This window comes from Colius striatus, chromosome 10, assembly GCF_028858725.1.
Source record: "Colius striatus isolate bColStr4 chromosome 10, bColStr4.1.hap1, whole genome shotgun sequence".
NCBI lineage: Eukaryota > Metazoa > Chordata > Aves > Coliiformes > Coliidae > Colius > Colius striatus.
In genome coordinates, this window is record NC_084768.1 from 21,064,456 (window position 1) to 21,079,597 (window position 15,142).

At 39.7% G+C, this 15,142-nt stretch overlaps 1 protein-coding gene across 3 annotated transcripts in view; it reads left to right on the plus strand.

Annotated features, from left to right (window-relative positions):
• The window catches only part of SMG7 (SMG7 nonsense mediated mRNA decay factor), a 53,898-nt gene that overhangs the window by 18,837 nt on the left and 19,919 nt on the right, over positions 1 to 15,142 (plus strand). For 2 of the 3 annotated variants that reach the window (XM_062003375.1, XM_062003376.1), the window contains exons 2-10: positions 2,780 to 2,811; positions 4,042 to 4,159; positions 5,124 to 5,256; positions 8,782 to 8,953; positions 9,798 to 9,869; positions 10,560 to 10,710; positions 11,048 to 11,183; positions 13,265 to 13,427; positions 14,507 to 14,663. In XM_062003375.1, coding sequence (XP_061859359.1) covers positions 2,780 to 2,811; positions 4,042 to 4,159; positions 5,124 to 5,256; positions 8,782 to 8,953; positions 9,798 to 9,869; positions 10,560 to 10,710; positions 11,048 to 11,183; positions 13,265 to 13,427; positions 14,507 to 14,663 — 1,134 coding nt within the window. The remainder of the gene's footprint in view (positions 1 to 2,779; positions 2,812 to 4,041; positions 4,160 to 5,123; positions 5,257 to 8,781; positions 8,954 to 9,797; positions 9,870 to 10,559; positions 10,711 to 11,047; positions 11,184 to 13,264; positions 13,428 to 14,506; positions 14,664 to 15,142) is intronic. The other variant, XM_062003377.1, reaches the window with a different exon arrangement.

The window sequence follows — 15,142 nt, forward strand, 5'->3', positions numbered from 1 at the left end:
TAAGAGGTGGTTGAAATAACTTTTTTTTTTGACCTATGGTTTGTGCTTACTTGGCTTTGGACCAACAAACTCGGGGAAACTTTACTTGGTAGACACTGAACTGCTAAGTCCTGCTGGGCAAGGACATTACTTGAGAATGTTCTTGAAATGATAAAATGTGTGAGCCATTTGTTTGCTGGCAGATGCTGTATTTTTTCACCAAAATGAGTCATTCTAATGCAAATTCAACATGAGACACTGCAAGAAAACATATGGACAGAAAAGTTTTTTAAAAGGTGCTTGACAAAATAAGAAGCCATTTGCACTGTCAAACTCTTGCCATTACCACTGAACTCCTATTTGTGCCCAGTAGGAGCCTCTGAGCACCAGCAAAGGCTTTTCAGTGAAGCCCGTTCAAGGAACAGGCAGTGCATCTTTTCTATCCAGATGCCAATATTTTGCCAGTGATGCAGAACAAATTTGGTACCAGGCTGCCCACTCTTATCCTGGCTCAGCCATGGCAAGTGCAGCTGTTTCAAATAAAAGTTGGGTTTAGTTTGAAATGAGAAACAGAGCATGCTAATGTTAGACTCACTTTAACAGTTGTTTTGGCCTCTATGAACTAGTGATATGATTTTAAATCAAACATATGGACTTTACAGTGATAATCCTCTTAATGTCGCTTGTTGCAGGCTTGTAAAAGATAAGATGCAGTTTGCTTTATGTCTAGTGAAGAGATGGGTGCTCAAGTCTATTGTTCTGTGAGCTCATCAGTATTATCCTTCAAAAAAGATATTAAAAAAAAAAAAAATCTTATTTTTGGTAAAAGTTCAGGTCCAGCCATATTATTAGGGCTGTGCATTTACAGAGCATCTGTCAGCAGTTGCACTGATGTGGAGGCTGAGGCTCTCTTCATCTAAATTCTCCAGGCAATAGCTAGGCAAAATTTGATTAAAAGAAAGCCTTTTAAATGGTGCTATTTCTACTTCCTCCTTAAAAGATTAGTACTTAACGCAGTGGAAGGTAGTTCTGCTCAAGCAGTTTTCAGAGGAGCAGTTTTTGGCTTTTTGAGGGCAGAACCTTTTTGCCTGGAGGAGAATTCCAGGCTTGTATTTGTCGGAGCAGTACTGTGTGTCCTGCTGGGGCTCAGCCTCTCAGTAGGATTCATGGCTTTGGCAGCACACATCCTGTTCTCAGCTGAAAGAAGTAGTTTGCACAGCTGGCAGGTGTTTCAAGTGCGAGCCAAACTGTATTAACTTGGCTGCCTTCTCAAAAAAAGAGAGACTTCAGCACCTGAGCAAGTCAGCTTTTCCTTCTGAGCAGCAGCAGCATTTCTAGCTGCCAAGTCATAGCATCGCAGAATTGGCTCCGTTTTCTGATTTGACTGGACTTGCAGGTCAGCGTTGCAGAGACTCGTTGCAGAGGTGCAGCACACAGACAAGATTGCCATTGGCTCTTCTTGGCTGTCAGGAGGAAAGAAATGCTTTTTCCCATCCTGCTAGCTGCAGCCATGGGGAGAGCATCGCTGAGGCACCTTTCCTTACCTCCATGTGCTCCAGGCATACATGTTTCTTGGCCTTTCAGCTTTCTCGTGACATGATATCTAAAATTTCCCTGCTTGTCTGTCAGTAACAATAGAATCTCACTTCTTCCAGTGTCCCCTGTTGTTGAATTGAAAAAAATGTATTCACATCTTCTTGAAAGAAACAAAGTAAAAGAAGTTATTCTAAATAATTGAATTTGTGAATTAGATGAGGAAACATAGAGATTTACTTCTGGCACCAGTTAAGATACTTTTAGCTGTAATTAAAGCCCTTGAAGCATCATTTTGCTTCATCAATGGTACACTGTGGTGACTGTGGTGAGTTGTTATGTATTCTTGCATTTAATAAATAAAAACTTCTGAAGGGACTTAGCATTGTATATCTTTCTAGTGAACCATTGGCACTATTATGATATCTTTTAAATTCTGATGTGCATCTCAAAACCATCCCTATAACTCATGGCCGGTAGGTAGAACCCAGAACAACCTGAAAAACTATTTTTGCAGTCATCACAACTTCACATGGGCAAGAGAGTATATGCCTGTCTTTGAAGCCTCTTGAGGGATTAGGTGGTGCTTTCTCTTGCCTCTCCATTTTTTCCCAAACTCATCTATCTTTCACAGTAGTCACAGTGCAACTTCCATCTAGATTTTTGCTGAGGGAGGCAGATGGAAGTGGATATTTCATATGTTAGGAGGATTCTATGTCTGATACAGAAAGCCTGCACTTTTTGCAAAGACGTGTAAGCATTTAAGTGCAGCAGAAGGAAAGGGACATGATCCACCAAAACCAAGGCCAGCCAGGTAGCTATGTGTTCTTTCTGCCTCTGCTTGCCCTGTGTTAATTCGGCATAATTTTTCTCAAAAACCTGATCAAACCATGACTCTTCAGGGGTAGTGTCAGGAAGACACGTATTTGAGGAAGTCACAGTCTCTAGTCCAGCACAGAGGAGCAGGGTGACTGTAGCAAAGGTATCACTAATATTGGCAGGACACTGCTGCATGGTAGAGCTTAAACTACAGAGTAAGGGTGAAAGAGACTTTAACCAGGGAAAAGTGAGCAATTGACTTTTGTTATGATATTAGAAACAACAAAAGCTCAAATCCATACTGCTTGGGTAAACTATAGCAGTTTGTAGACAGCCTCTATGCAGCTGTCACTTTTTCTACTCGCTGTTGGACGAATATGCTTTTTAGCACTATGGAATTATTTTGATCAGTCTGTTTCTGATTTATTGTTTTGTTGCTTTCTTACAGGCAGGCAGAAGTCCTGAAGGCTGACATGACAGGTAATTGCCTTTAGTACACAATTGATCTAGCTGTTAATACTTGATTCCTGGTTTTGTTTTCCTTTTGTATTCCTTACACTTCCAGTTCCTAAGAATTCTCTGGGAAATATGTGACACGTTAAAGATTTGTCCTCTGTATATACATAAATAGTATTGGAACAATTGTCTCCGTCTCTGGACCTAAAAATACATGTATTTTTGAAGTTGACTTTGGGTGCATTTAAAGTATTTGGAGATGGAGGTCATGGCTCTGCTCAGAGACTCCTGACCAGACTACTGCAGGAACTCCTGTGCTTGGGATTAGCAAGGATCTAGGTGGTTATGAATAACCTGAGTGATGGAAATGTTGATATGAATGCTACTGCATGTGTTATGAAAGTGAAGCCTGTAGCAGTTTATAGCATCTGTGTTTTAAGCTGTATATGTAAGGAATATGAAAATGTTTTATATTAATGTATCAGACACACAGTACAAACAGCTTGTGTAGTGAACCTGTGCTCAGCCATGCTTAGCACTTTGGTGTAGGACATGTAGGAGTTGGTGTAGTCCCCATGGGACCATTGGAACTGTCTGGATCCATCTGGCCCAGCAGGAGTGGCTACATCATCAGTAGAATGTTTTCCTGGGGGGAGGACCGTCCACTGTGCTCCCTCAGCCCGGCTCAACTGATTTTACAAGGTATAGGAAACTGGTGACTCCAGGATAGTGTTTGCATTCACCCTAAGTGGAAAGCCAAGGGTTCCCAAAAGCTAGAAAATGGCAAGCATGCAGTGGTACCTACCTACAATGTTCTCCTAAATACCAACAATGTTGGCTCTAGGGACTGTCCTATTTATCCCTTGATGGATTTATTTTCTGCTAGTTTTTTCAGGCTACTCTGGGACATTTTTCTAAATTCACTCAGTGGCAAGAAGTTCTGCAGCCTAATGACTTACCAAGAATCACTTCATTCTGTTTGTTTTGTGTTTTTTAACTTGCCAGCTGCTGACTTTGCTCACTTCTAGTTCTGATGTTGGAGACTGATCAGGTTGTCAGATCACCGATGAATCCTTAGTCCCTCTGTAATTCTTATATTTCGTTGTTCTGCTGAAACTGTGTTTGGCATTCGATATTTTACATTCTGCTCTGATCATTCCTTTGGTGGAGGTGTGAAAAATCAGTTGGAATAACTCTGTAAGTTTGAGTATTACAAAAAACTCTTGTGTTTTTGGTTTTCTTTTTGTTGCTCAGATTCGAAGCTGGGTCCAGCAGAAGTCTGGACATCCAGACAGGCTCTACAGGACTTATACCAGAAAATGCTAGTGACCGATTTGGAGTATGCTTTAGATAAAAAAGTGGAGCAGGACCTGTAAGTATTTCAATAAATTTGTATATGTATATGTTACTTAGACTGATGAGCAAGAAACTCTGAGAATTCCATCAAAGCAATGGTATCTTGTGAAATGGTTGTCTTATTTCCTTTAAAATGGGAGCTGTGCTGTGGATGAAACGTGTGAATGCACTGCAGAGTCAATGAAGAGCTTTCAGTAGGATAGTATTTTAGCTCTGGCAGTTAGCAACAGCCATGTCATGCAGGAGTTGGCTTTGGTGAGCCTGATGGAAGTGAGAGAGGAAAGAAGCATCAGTCTTCTGTGTCATTATGGAAGTTTGAAGTTTGGAGTTTGCAGAAAGGAGGAAATTTTCCTGAGGTAATCACCTGGAGCTTTGAGTGAGATCAAGTAGGAGCTGAGTAGCTGCCTAAGACCCTCACTTTAAGCCCTCTGAGGTAGGGCTGGGCAGAGGGAGCATAGCAGGAGAAAACTTTTCTTAATGTGCTGTGAGCACTAGTATCAGGGGAGGATCCTGCTGGGTTATCTTCATGCCCTGAGTCCATTTCCTGTTATTTAAGATGTAGACATGGCTTGTAACAGGTGCAGTTGGGAAGCGTCTGGTTCTTCTGGCACTCTGAGGGAAGCAAGATGAGTAGGCTGGCTCAGTTCTCCTGTTCATGCCTCCAGATGCTGAATGGCTTTTAACTGAAATCTCTATGCTGCCTAAAACAAGCAATTGCAAGCAAATATTAATGCTGTCACAGTGTTAGCTACACAGTATCAGAATTGGTTTCTCTAGTTAGTAGAGATGGAAAAAGGTATTTCTTCCGTATTTAACATTATTTGTAATCTGAATGCTGCCTGAATTTGAATATACTTTATTTTCATGCCTGATGCTATGTAATCAAACAGTGCTTTCCTATTATCTTATGCTGTCTACATTGACACTTCCAGAGTAAAAAAAAAAAACAAAACAAAACAAAACACTTATTTTGGTTTTAGTTGGAATCATGCCTTTAAAAACCAGATCACGACGCTACAGGGTCAGGCGAAAAACAGAGCAAATCCAAATCGGAGTGAAGTCCAGGCGAACCTTTCTCTGTTCTTAGAGGCAGCTAGTGGCTTCTACACACAGGTGAGTTGTAAAAAATATGTTGGCTGTGGTATATTTGCACAGTTTGGAAGCAAGTCTGCTTCAGTCTGATGCTGCTTGCATGTAGGTCCTTGATACAAACTTCAGCTGTTCAACTTTCTGTGCTGCTCCAGTAACTGCTCGTGAGAGGTGAGCTCCAATATCAACACCAACATGTAAACTCTATGAGTTTAGGAAGGGTGGGAGGATCACTTTTAGATGGGTAAACATCTCTTCTTTTCCCTTAGTGTAGGACATTGTTGCTGTGCTGGGTCAAGCAGTGTATCTTACCAACACCAGTGCTCTCAGTAGAATACATCTGCAAAGCTGGTGATGTGCATTTTTTTCAATCAGTCACAGACTTGAGCTTATCTGAAACTCCTGTGAATCTGGTAGTTGTTTTGGTGCTCTGCAAAAACATGGCAAAAATTTAAGTTTCTTTCTAATAGAATGGACTTTAAAGCCTACAACCCATTGCTTTGGGTAAGATGAAAGGTCCATTTAGCCTCATATTTTGTCTCGTACAGTAGTCTACTGTGACTGCTCAGTGCAAGTGTTAATGCAGCAGGAAAATGTAGAATGATACTTCCTTGCTCTAATCTGCTTTCTGGCTTTTACTGCCTTTTTGAGCTAGGGTGTATCTGAATTGTCTGGTATTCATGGACTCTTCAGTCCCTCTTGAAGCCATTTACTCTGATCTTTGCAGTGATTTGTGGGGAAGAATTCTGTATTTATATTGTGGTGTGTAAGAGTAACAGTTACACAAAAAATCCCAAACTCAACATGTTTGCTGATGATTTCATTGTACTCTTAGTTCTCTTCTTCTACCATTTCTTTAAAAATTCCCATTCATCTTCTCATGACTGTGTATAAATTTGTAGGCCATTGTCATAATTCCTTTTCATTTTGAAATATGAAACTTCCTCTATATAGCAAAGAATATGCAAAGATTACTTGGGTTTGGTTTGAGCTCCAGTTATTCCAGAACAGAAATATGTGCAGAATTTCAAAATGCAGATGCACTGAGGTTGTTATTAACACTGATATTTAGCGCTGAGTTAATGTTGTCCACAAACTCTTTATGAATAGTACATATATAGAATCATTTTGGTTGGAAAAAGACCTTTAAGATCCCTGAGTCTAACCACTCACCTGTGGCAAACCCACCACTAACCCATGTTCCTCAGCACCTCAGCTACATGACTTTTAAATATATTCAGGGATGAGACTCCACCATGTCCCTGGGCAACCTGTGTCAGTGTTTAACAACCCTCCCAATGAAAAAGTTCTTCCTAATCTCCAATCTAAACCTCCCCTGGTGCAACTTGATGCTGTTTCCTCTCGTCCTATCACTTGTTACTTGGGAGAAGAGACTGACCGCCACCTCACTACAACATAACACCTTGCTACAGCTTTGTTTTTCCTGCATAATACGTAACTTAAATGCACAACCATGGTGGGCACCGAGTAGGGTGGTTGTCTCCAATAGCATTATATGGCATTTGTAACATATAATATCTTGCTGGTATTTTAACAAGACTCCCAGGCTTACAAGCACATCTTCAGTCTTAATTCTAATTTTTTATCATCAGTTATTTAGAATTGCAAACTTCAGTTATAGGAACTTTTCTTCCCTTTAAGCAAACTTGTATTGTCAACTGCTCTTAAGTATCTTTTTGTGAAGTTTTCCATTAATTGCAAGAGGAGTGTGATTCTTACTCATATGTCTGTTTCTTACTCCCAGATTTTTTGCTCATACTCTTTTTTCCAGTGTTTTTCCAGTGACTTCAGTTTGTAGATCAAAGAGAATAAGAGCTGATGTGTGACGATGGCCTTAATAAAGATAACTTACCTTTTCTTTCCTTGTTTCCCCCTCTTTTGGTGTATGCTTCAGCAACATTATCGCTGCTGAGTCCTCCATCTCAAGTTGTGGTTTGACTAAACTTTCTGTTGTAGGTAGATTGCACTGTCTTCAGGTTACAAGTCACAGTGGATCATTCGTAACTGTATCAATTCATAGTTTGATTCTGAACATCTGCAAGGCAACCACATTTCTTTTTTCAGAATCTGTGTGATAATCTTGTTTTCCTTTGGCATTGTTTTTTTGGAAAGCTTCTTATGTGAAGCGGCAATCATGCCACAGCCTGTCAAACTGGCTAAAGGTTTTCTGTCTCTACCGTTTGTCTAGCAAAAACCTTGTTCTTCCCTGCAGTATCAGTGAATTTTGCTCATTTTGTGTATGACACCAAAGACTGGGTCGTCTTCCTCTGTTTACTGTAATGTTAATTGTCCCACTTTTAGTCTAAACATTTTGCTCAGGCAAGACACCTACTCTCCAGCTGTGAGGCCCATGTAAATGACATCTTTGAAAGAGAGCATGAATTCTCCTAATTCAGCATGTTGGAAGATGTCAAGTTTCTCTCTTTTATCCAGCTTTCATCTGTTGAGATCCTTCTCACTTAGGGATTTTTGTCTACTATATAAAAGACAAGAGTAAAAGGGGAGAGAGGTGTAACACAAACCTTTTTCTACAGCAAGCAAAAGAACCAATGTTGAATGTTTAGCTGTTGACAGAGTGCACATCTCTGTCAGCCCTGGGCTTTCTAGATGCTTTTGCTGGCAAGTGGAACCATAGTGCGGGTCTGTTTTTTTGGGAAGCTCAGTATATTCTCATCTGGGAGAAAGTCTGTCAATTTTCACTTGTGTTTTTAACTTGTAACATGGTAGAACAAGCACTTTTTGTTGCTGTGTGATTACTGTTACTTTCCAGAGTATTTGCTGGAGTCCATTAGGAAAAACTTCAAGAGCACTAGTTAGAATGGCAAAGTTCATGTTTTCCTTTCATGAGCTTTGAGATATTACATGAAGTAGCTGATACCTTGTTCTTTGGAAGAGTCTTACTGTACTGCTAGTCATTGTTGCCTTGCACTGCCTAGAACCTTGGTTTTGTCCTACCTTCTCTCTAAAGTTTAACTCAAGTTAGTGCTGTTTCTTATGTTGGAACAAGCTTCTTTGGAGGATGTGGCATTCCTTTCTATTACTTTCAGAGAATAGTGTTGCTTCATCAAGGTATTAAAAAAAACCTGTGTTCCTCTTGAGTGTCCTACTTACAAAAAACAACAACAAAAACCCTTACCAAAACTCCAAAACAAAAATCCCAGCAAAATGAACAAAACCTAACAAGGTTTGTAGAGACCTCTGATAATCAGTCTCCACTGATGCATGCTTGGTAATTTAAGCATCATGGGAATTGAGTTACTTACTGGTTTGGGATGCACAGCTCTTTCTTACAGAAGAGCAGTAAAACTTCTCTTTGTGGTTCTGGGCAGAGTAATGCAGCATGGAGCTCCATGACTTGTGTATGGGGAATGTAACTTAAGAGTCTCACTTTCAGTAACCTAGGTTGTTCACTTTAAGTATGTTTAGCTAATCTGTGACTCTTGAGTGATGCTCTGTTAGTTGACTATTGTTTCAGTGTTTTTCTGATTACTGTCTCCAGCTGCTACTAAACTAGACCTGTTTTTCTAGTTATTACAGGAATTGTGCACAGTTTTTAATGTAGACTTGCCATGTCGTGTAAAGTCTTCCCAGCTGGGAATCATTAGCAATAAGCAGACGCACACCAGCGCCATAGTGAAGCCACAGTCTAGCTCCTGCTCTTACATCTGCCAGCACTGCCTTGTCCACCTTGGAGATATTGGTGAGTTTTTGAAGGAAACGGTGGTGGGACACTGAGTTCTATCTGTGGTGAGCCCTCAGGAAGAAGGTTCTGTACACACCATGGGCAAATGCTGCACCAAGTATGCTCCAAATTAGTAGCTGGTACCTGATTGTATGTTTGGTAATTGCTGCAGGGGGGAAAGACTGGAAAGTAATGCTGTTAAAATGTGTGGTGCGTATTAATGCATGGAGACAGTTAATCACTAGCTTTCTAGTGATTTGCTAGGATCTGTCTTCTAGCATACTAATCATGTTCTAGCTGGTAGGCATAGTGAAATGTTGAAACCTGTAACTATTACAAAAGCTTGTTGCAGCAAGCTAGCACACTTCTCCATTTCACAACATTACTTTTAAGTATTATATAGAAAGACAACAGAAATCCACCTCTTTCATAAACGAGGTTTCCTTTTTACATTAAGTTCAACAGGTTTCTTTGTTGATTAGAGTAGAACTATGTGTTGTAGAAAGTTCTCTTTTCACATTAATCTGCAATTGCTTTTGGAACAACCTAAAAGTAGATCTAGTTGTTGAGTGTGCAAAGAAATATGAAAAATATTTGTAGCACTCTGTATGTGTTGCTGTTGGCACAGCATCTTTCTACATCAGAACTGGTAAGCCATGACATAAGATCTGAGGAAAACTAACTACTGCAAAATTCAATGTGTTCAGTTTTTGTGCTATTTGGTGTAATTGTATGTTCTTCTGATGCTTATTTCTAAAATAATAGTAAAATGTTCTTCAGGTAAACTGGGTTATATTAAAGTAAATGCAGGAGAGTTAATTCTATGCCTCAGCTTGAGGGTTTTTGTGTTGTTTCTTTTTAGCTCGCTATAGGAATCAGACCAGCCAGGCAGAGTCTTACTACAGACATGCAGCTCAGCTTGTCCCTTCTAATGGTGAGTCGGGAATACTTTTTAGATTCATAATTCCAAAAGAACATTTGGGGTGTTGCTTTTCTTGAGTGGCAATTGGAAACTTGGGATTTTATGTAAACCTCCCCCTCCAAATACCCAAACCAATCACCAGACAAAGCCTGACCTGTTGTTAAATCATTTAGATCATAGCTATTTGCCCAATGTGTGTCAGTTGTCTCCTTTTTGTGTGTATTGCCTTCCTTGTTTCTAAATCTTCAGCTTCCCTCCAGGGCTTCACTTCTGCTACATTCTACTGTGTTGCGTTCAGACCTTATGAAGTATGAATAATGAAAACTTGCCTACCACCACTGTGGTAGACAAAAATCTTGTGCCATATTTGTTGTCTGATTGTAAAAATATATATGTTAAAATATCAAGCAAAAAAAAAAAAACCCTGACCCCAGTAACAACCCCTCAAAACAAACAAAAACTACCACACCCAACCCCCATCCCCCCCCCAAAAAAAACCTGCAACACAAATTTAGAAACTTTCTCACTTGACCAGTACTGATATGAAGCTGGAGTAAAAGGGTCAGCAAATGAACCTCAACCTTATCTGTTGAAGAATTTAGGACTTTGTGCTGCCTTTTCAAGTAACCACACCTTACGCTGAATTCTAGCACACCTCACTTTATGACAACTTGTTGGACAACTTGTCTTTTTCTCCCTCAGGTCAGCCTTATAATCAGTTGGCTATTCTAGCTTCCTCCAAAGGAGACCACTTGACCACAATTTTCTACTACTGCAGAAGCATTGCTGTGAAGTTTCCTTTCCCAGCTGCCTCCACTAACCTACAAAAAGCACTTTCTAAAGCACTGGAAAGGTGAGACTAAGCATAACACGTTTCTGCTGGGATGAGATGGAGGAGATTTCTTCTAAATGCACTTCTACCAAATGTACTTTGGTAGTAGGAATAGAAGTTTCTTGACCCCTGTAGAGTCTGAGTGTCCTGATGTGTGTATGGAACAAAGAATAGCTTTTCTGGGGTGCTCCTGAGGTGAACAGTGATTGCAGGAAATAAGCATATCATGCCTACATGAGAAAGCGGCTTTGCATGGCCATTCCTCCTTTCTTGTACTCTGTAGAAGTAGTTTGTAATGTTATGTGCAGCTGTGTCTAATTCCAAAGGCTGAAGTCGAGTATTTCTCTTCTGAATGTAGTCGTGATGAGGTGAAGACTCGATGGAGTGTGTCTGACTTCATCAAGGCCTTCATTAAATTCCATGGCCATGTGTACCTGAGTAAGAGCTTGGAGAAGCTGAGCCCTCTTCGAGAAAAGCTGGAAGAACAGTTCAAGGTTAGTTCTAACAACATAATTAATTAGTGCATTGAGGAGAGTATTTTTAGCAGCTGAGTTCTGAAATTACAGTCCAATAATAACTTTTTTGCATGCTAAAATATAGGAAGGTTTGCATTGCAGCTAACTGGCTAGGGTTTTTTTTGACTTCTGCAATACTAGGGGGTGTTTTTTCCCATTTGACGTGTGCAATGTTATTGGTGGAAATAAAGGAGAAATCAATGACTATAGTTGATTTTCTACTCTTTAACCTGGATGATCCTTGGATACCTGTGAAAAACGCTTGATTCATCTGGGAAGTTTTGGCTCAGTTGACTAAGGAATTTTGAGGCCTTCATTTTTGGATGGCGTTCATTCACTCCCACTGGTTATTAAGTTTGCTTTTCATCTTCCTCAAACAGCTTGCCTCTCCTGTCAGCGGTTTGCCTTTAAAACAGAGTTCCAGTACAGCCTTAATGCATGTGTAGACTAGAACTGTTCAGAACACGTTTCCTCTGGAAAATCCAGGAGTACCCATTAATTATTTAGCCAGCTCATTCAGTTGGACAAAATAGCAAAGATTGAAACAAAGAGAATTTTGTAAGGTATTTACTGAAGGCAGCACAGTTTCAAAGTGGACATTAACTGTTACGACCCTTTTGCAAATTGCTTTGCTTCAGCATTTTCGTTTGCCAAAAGTGAGCAAGTAGTTGGATACCTTCAGCAGAAAAAAATGTAGTAGATGCTTTACCAAATTAAGAAAGGAGAGCTGGTTTTAGCAAGGTAAAGAATTGCAAATGTTTTTTACAGTGCCTGTTTGAATTTTTGCATTGAATTGCGATGCTAGAGACAGACAATCCTTAAAATAAAACAAACAAAACCTCAAAACTTGTGAACTGCATAGATTTTGAATGTGAACTGCTTGAATGCTGTGAGTTTAAGTAATGTTATTTCAAAATTAAGTAATTATAGTTCTCTTTTTTGTGTGTTGACTGTTGAACAAGTAGTGTTTTTTCCACAGTGCTTATAATCAATAATTATGAGCATTGCTCAGGCATGTGGAATGGTCTTATTTTTCTGAACTGATCCAGGGTGTTAAAAGAGAACTAAATGAGCCCTGCTTTGTTATTTAGATTACATTTTTGTTAACATTATACAACATATAGCTTAACTTACTAAAGACCACCTCTTCTGTGGATGTGAAATTGTATGGTGAATAATCACTTTTAGCTGTGTGGCTGATTTTTACCTCTGAATAAGACGAGCAGTTGTGTGGTTAGGAGCATTCAGCCAGGCCCAAGTTATTCTGTTGACAGCTCTCCTAGTTTGAGTTGTCAACTGTAGAGTGCTTCATGCCCTTAACTAAAAATCAAGGTTGAACATGGAGCTCAAACCTTTTCCTGATGTTTATGCAGATTAATCTACTTGCTGTCCTAACAATTATGTCTGAAGGTGATAAGTTGATTGTGGTTTAGGATATCTCTTTTTTTTTTTCCACAATGTTAAAAAAAAAAATTTAAATTTCATTTTCCTGTTTGTAGAAAGGTGTCCCTTGCAGCATAGTTACTGAAATGCATTTGTAAATAGCTTGTGCTATTTTAGTGCACCATGGCATTCCATGACCGTTGAAGTCAGATGTAGAATTAGTCTTTAATACATAACCACATAGCAGTTAATTTTTCCTGGGGTGGTTTTTTTTTTTTTTTAAATATCACTTTCTCTGTGCTGTTTCTTTGAAAGCCTGAAAAATAGAGTGGATATACATGTCTCTGCAATTCTTGCAGTTGCATTACAACACTGTCATTGCACGTGGAAGTTGCACTTTCTTCGAAAAAGAACCATATCCAAGGGGATGTTGATTTGTTGTGCAAATTAGTTGATGTGTGAGCAAAAGTCTTGGGCTTAACAGTGGGCATCTGCCCAAGTCCTCTTGGGAAGTCCAGTGCTGTGCTAATAGGAATGACCTGAAAATAAAGTCTGGAATGAATGTCACCTTAAGGGCAGAAGCATTAGTCAAAAGGTGAAGTAGCAACTACTAAGCCTTTCAAGGGTGTGTTTTACCATATAAAAATACATACATCGCACTCCTGTCTTTGTTGCAGAGATTGTTATTCCAAAAGGCCTTCAATTCGCAGCAGTTGGTCCATATTACAGTTATCAATCTGTTTCAATTACATCACCTTCGAGACTTCAGCAATGAAACTGAGCAGCACAGCTACAGCCAGGATGAGCAGCTCTGCTGGACGCAGTTACTGGCTCTCTTCAGTAAGTGTGGAAACAAGCTGATTTTTGTAAATCTCCTTTATTGTTATGTGGACTCTTTTAGTAATTTGCTGTCAGTATCTAGCCTGATGATTGTGTGAGAATAGATGAGAAAGTTGAGAGAAGATGGTTGTGCAGGATCCTTATGTCTAGCAGTGCTGACTAATACTGGATTTACGTGCCCTGGACTTACTCCATTTGAAGCCTTACAGAACTCTGTGTCTTCTTCCCGGTTCTGAAAGAATTTTTCAACTTGGGTGTAGAGTTGGATCCAACTTGGCAGTGGGTAATACCCTGCTTGGGAGGCCACTCTGCAGTTGGCTGTGTTGTGGTTTGAGTTGCTTTAAATGGAGCTAGTTCTGGTTCAACAGGTCTGAAACTGAAGCTGACTGAACTAAGACCTCAACTACTGCTGTGCTCTTGATAAAGCTAACTAGAAGGAGATAAGGGGGAGTGCAGAGCATTTGAGGCTCTGGCCACAAAATGTTGATATGCTTAACGTGTTTGCACCCATGATCACCTTGGCCTTGTTCATAAACACATTTCTAAATAGCTGAATTTCTCTGGATTCTAGCCTGGAGTTGATTCTGAAAGCACTATGGTCATGCTTGTGTGGGTTACTGTTTCTCAGCTTGTGTTCCCTAATGGGTTTGAGCTGCCTGCAGAGCTAGCTCTGAAGGATTTAGATGCCCGCTGACCTGGGAAAGAGGATAAAGTGCGGGTAGATAGTTGAGTTGATAAGTTCAGATAAATGAATGAATATTTTTTTAATGGGCTTATCTCACTGGATTTTGTTAACTTGTCAAGACATTTGCCATGATACTTAAAAAGGAGGGAGGGAGAAAACACCACAATTTTGCTTCATGGTAGAAAACTCTTCATTGAAAAAAAGATGTTGTGATCTGCTGATGGATTTTTTAAGGTTAAGTAACTGGGCTACTTTGTTCTAAAGAACTGGCTCTATAGGGTTTACAGGTGGGATGTGACTAAGTTATTTGGTCAACTTCTAAGTGTCATTCCCTCATCATTTGGTTGGGTTTTTTGTTTGTTGTTTGTTTGTTTGTCTTCTGCTCGGTTTCTAGTGTCCTTTCTTGGAGTTCTGTGCAAGTGTCCTTTACAAAATGACTACCAGGAGGACTCTGGGGCTGCATATCCTCTTCCAGCTGTGAAGGTTTCAATGGACTGGCTGAAACTTAGGCCCAGTGTATTCCAGGAGGCGGTGGTTGATGAAAGACGGTAGTGAGTGTTAATCTTTCTTTTGATACATTTGATCACATGAAGCAAAAGCTGGTGATCCCCAAATTAGTAATGGGGAAAGTGATCATATAACTTGTTACTGCAGACATCAAAATAATAAAGAATGTATGTGCTGAAAAGTTCATCAACTAAAACATGAGACTTGTGGGCTACAAGGCAAATTGTTTAAGATGATGTCTGACAAACATAACTACTGAGTGTACTTTTAGTCTAATCTATTATAGTGATTTCTCAGATTTGTTGAGGTGGGTGGCATGGGAATACTTGTCTTAATTTTATGTATTAAGCCATCTCTTGGACAGTGCTGGAATCCAATTTTCCTGGACCATCATTCAGGAATTAAATTTAATTTAGTAGAGAGAGTCTTTAAATGTCAGCACAGGCATTACTCTTCTTGACTGTTGCTCTTATTTTTGACTTCTGCCTCTAATCTCGTAAATTTAGGCTTTTCATGAATTACA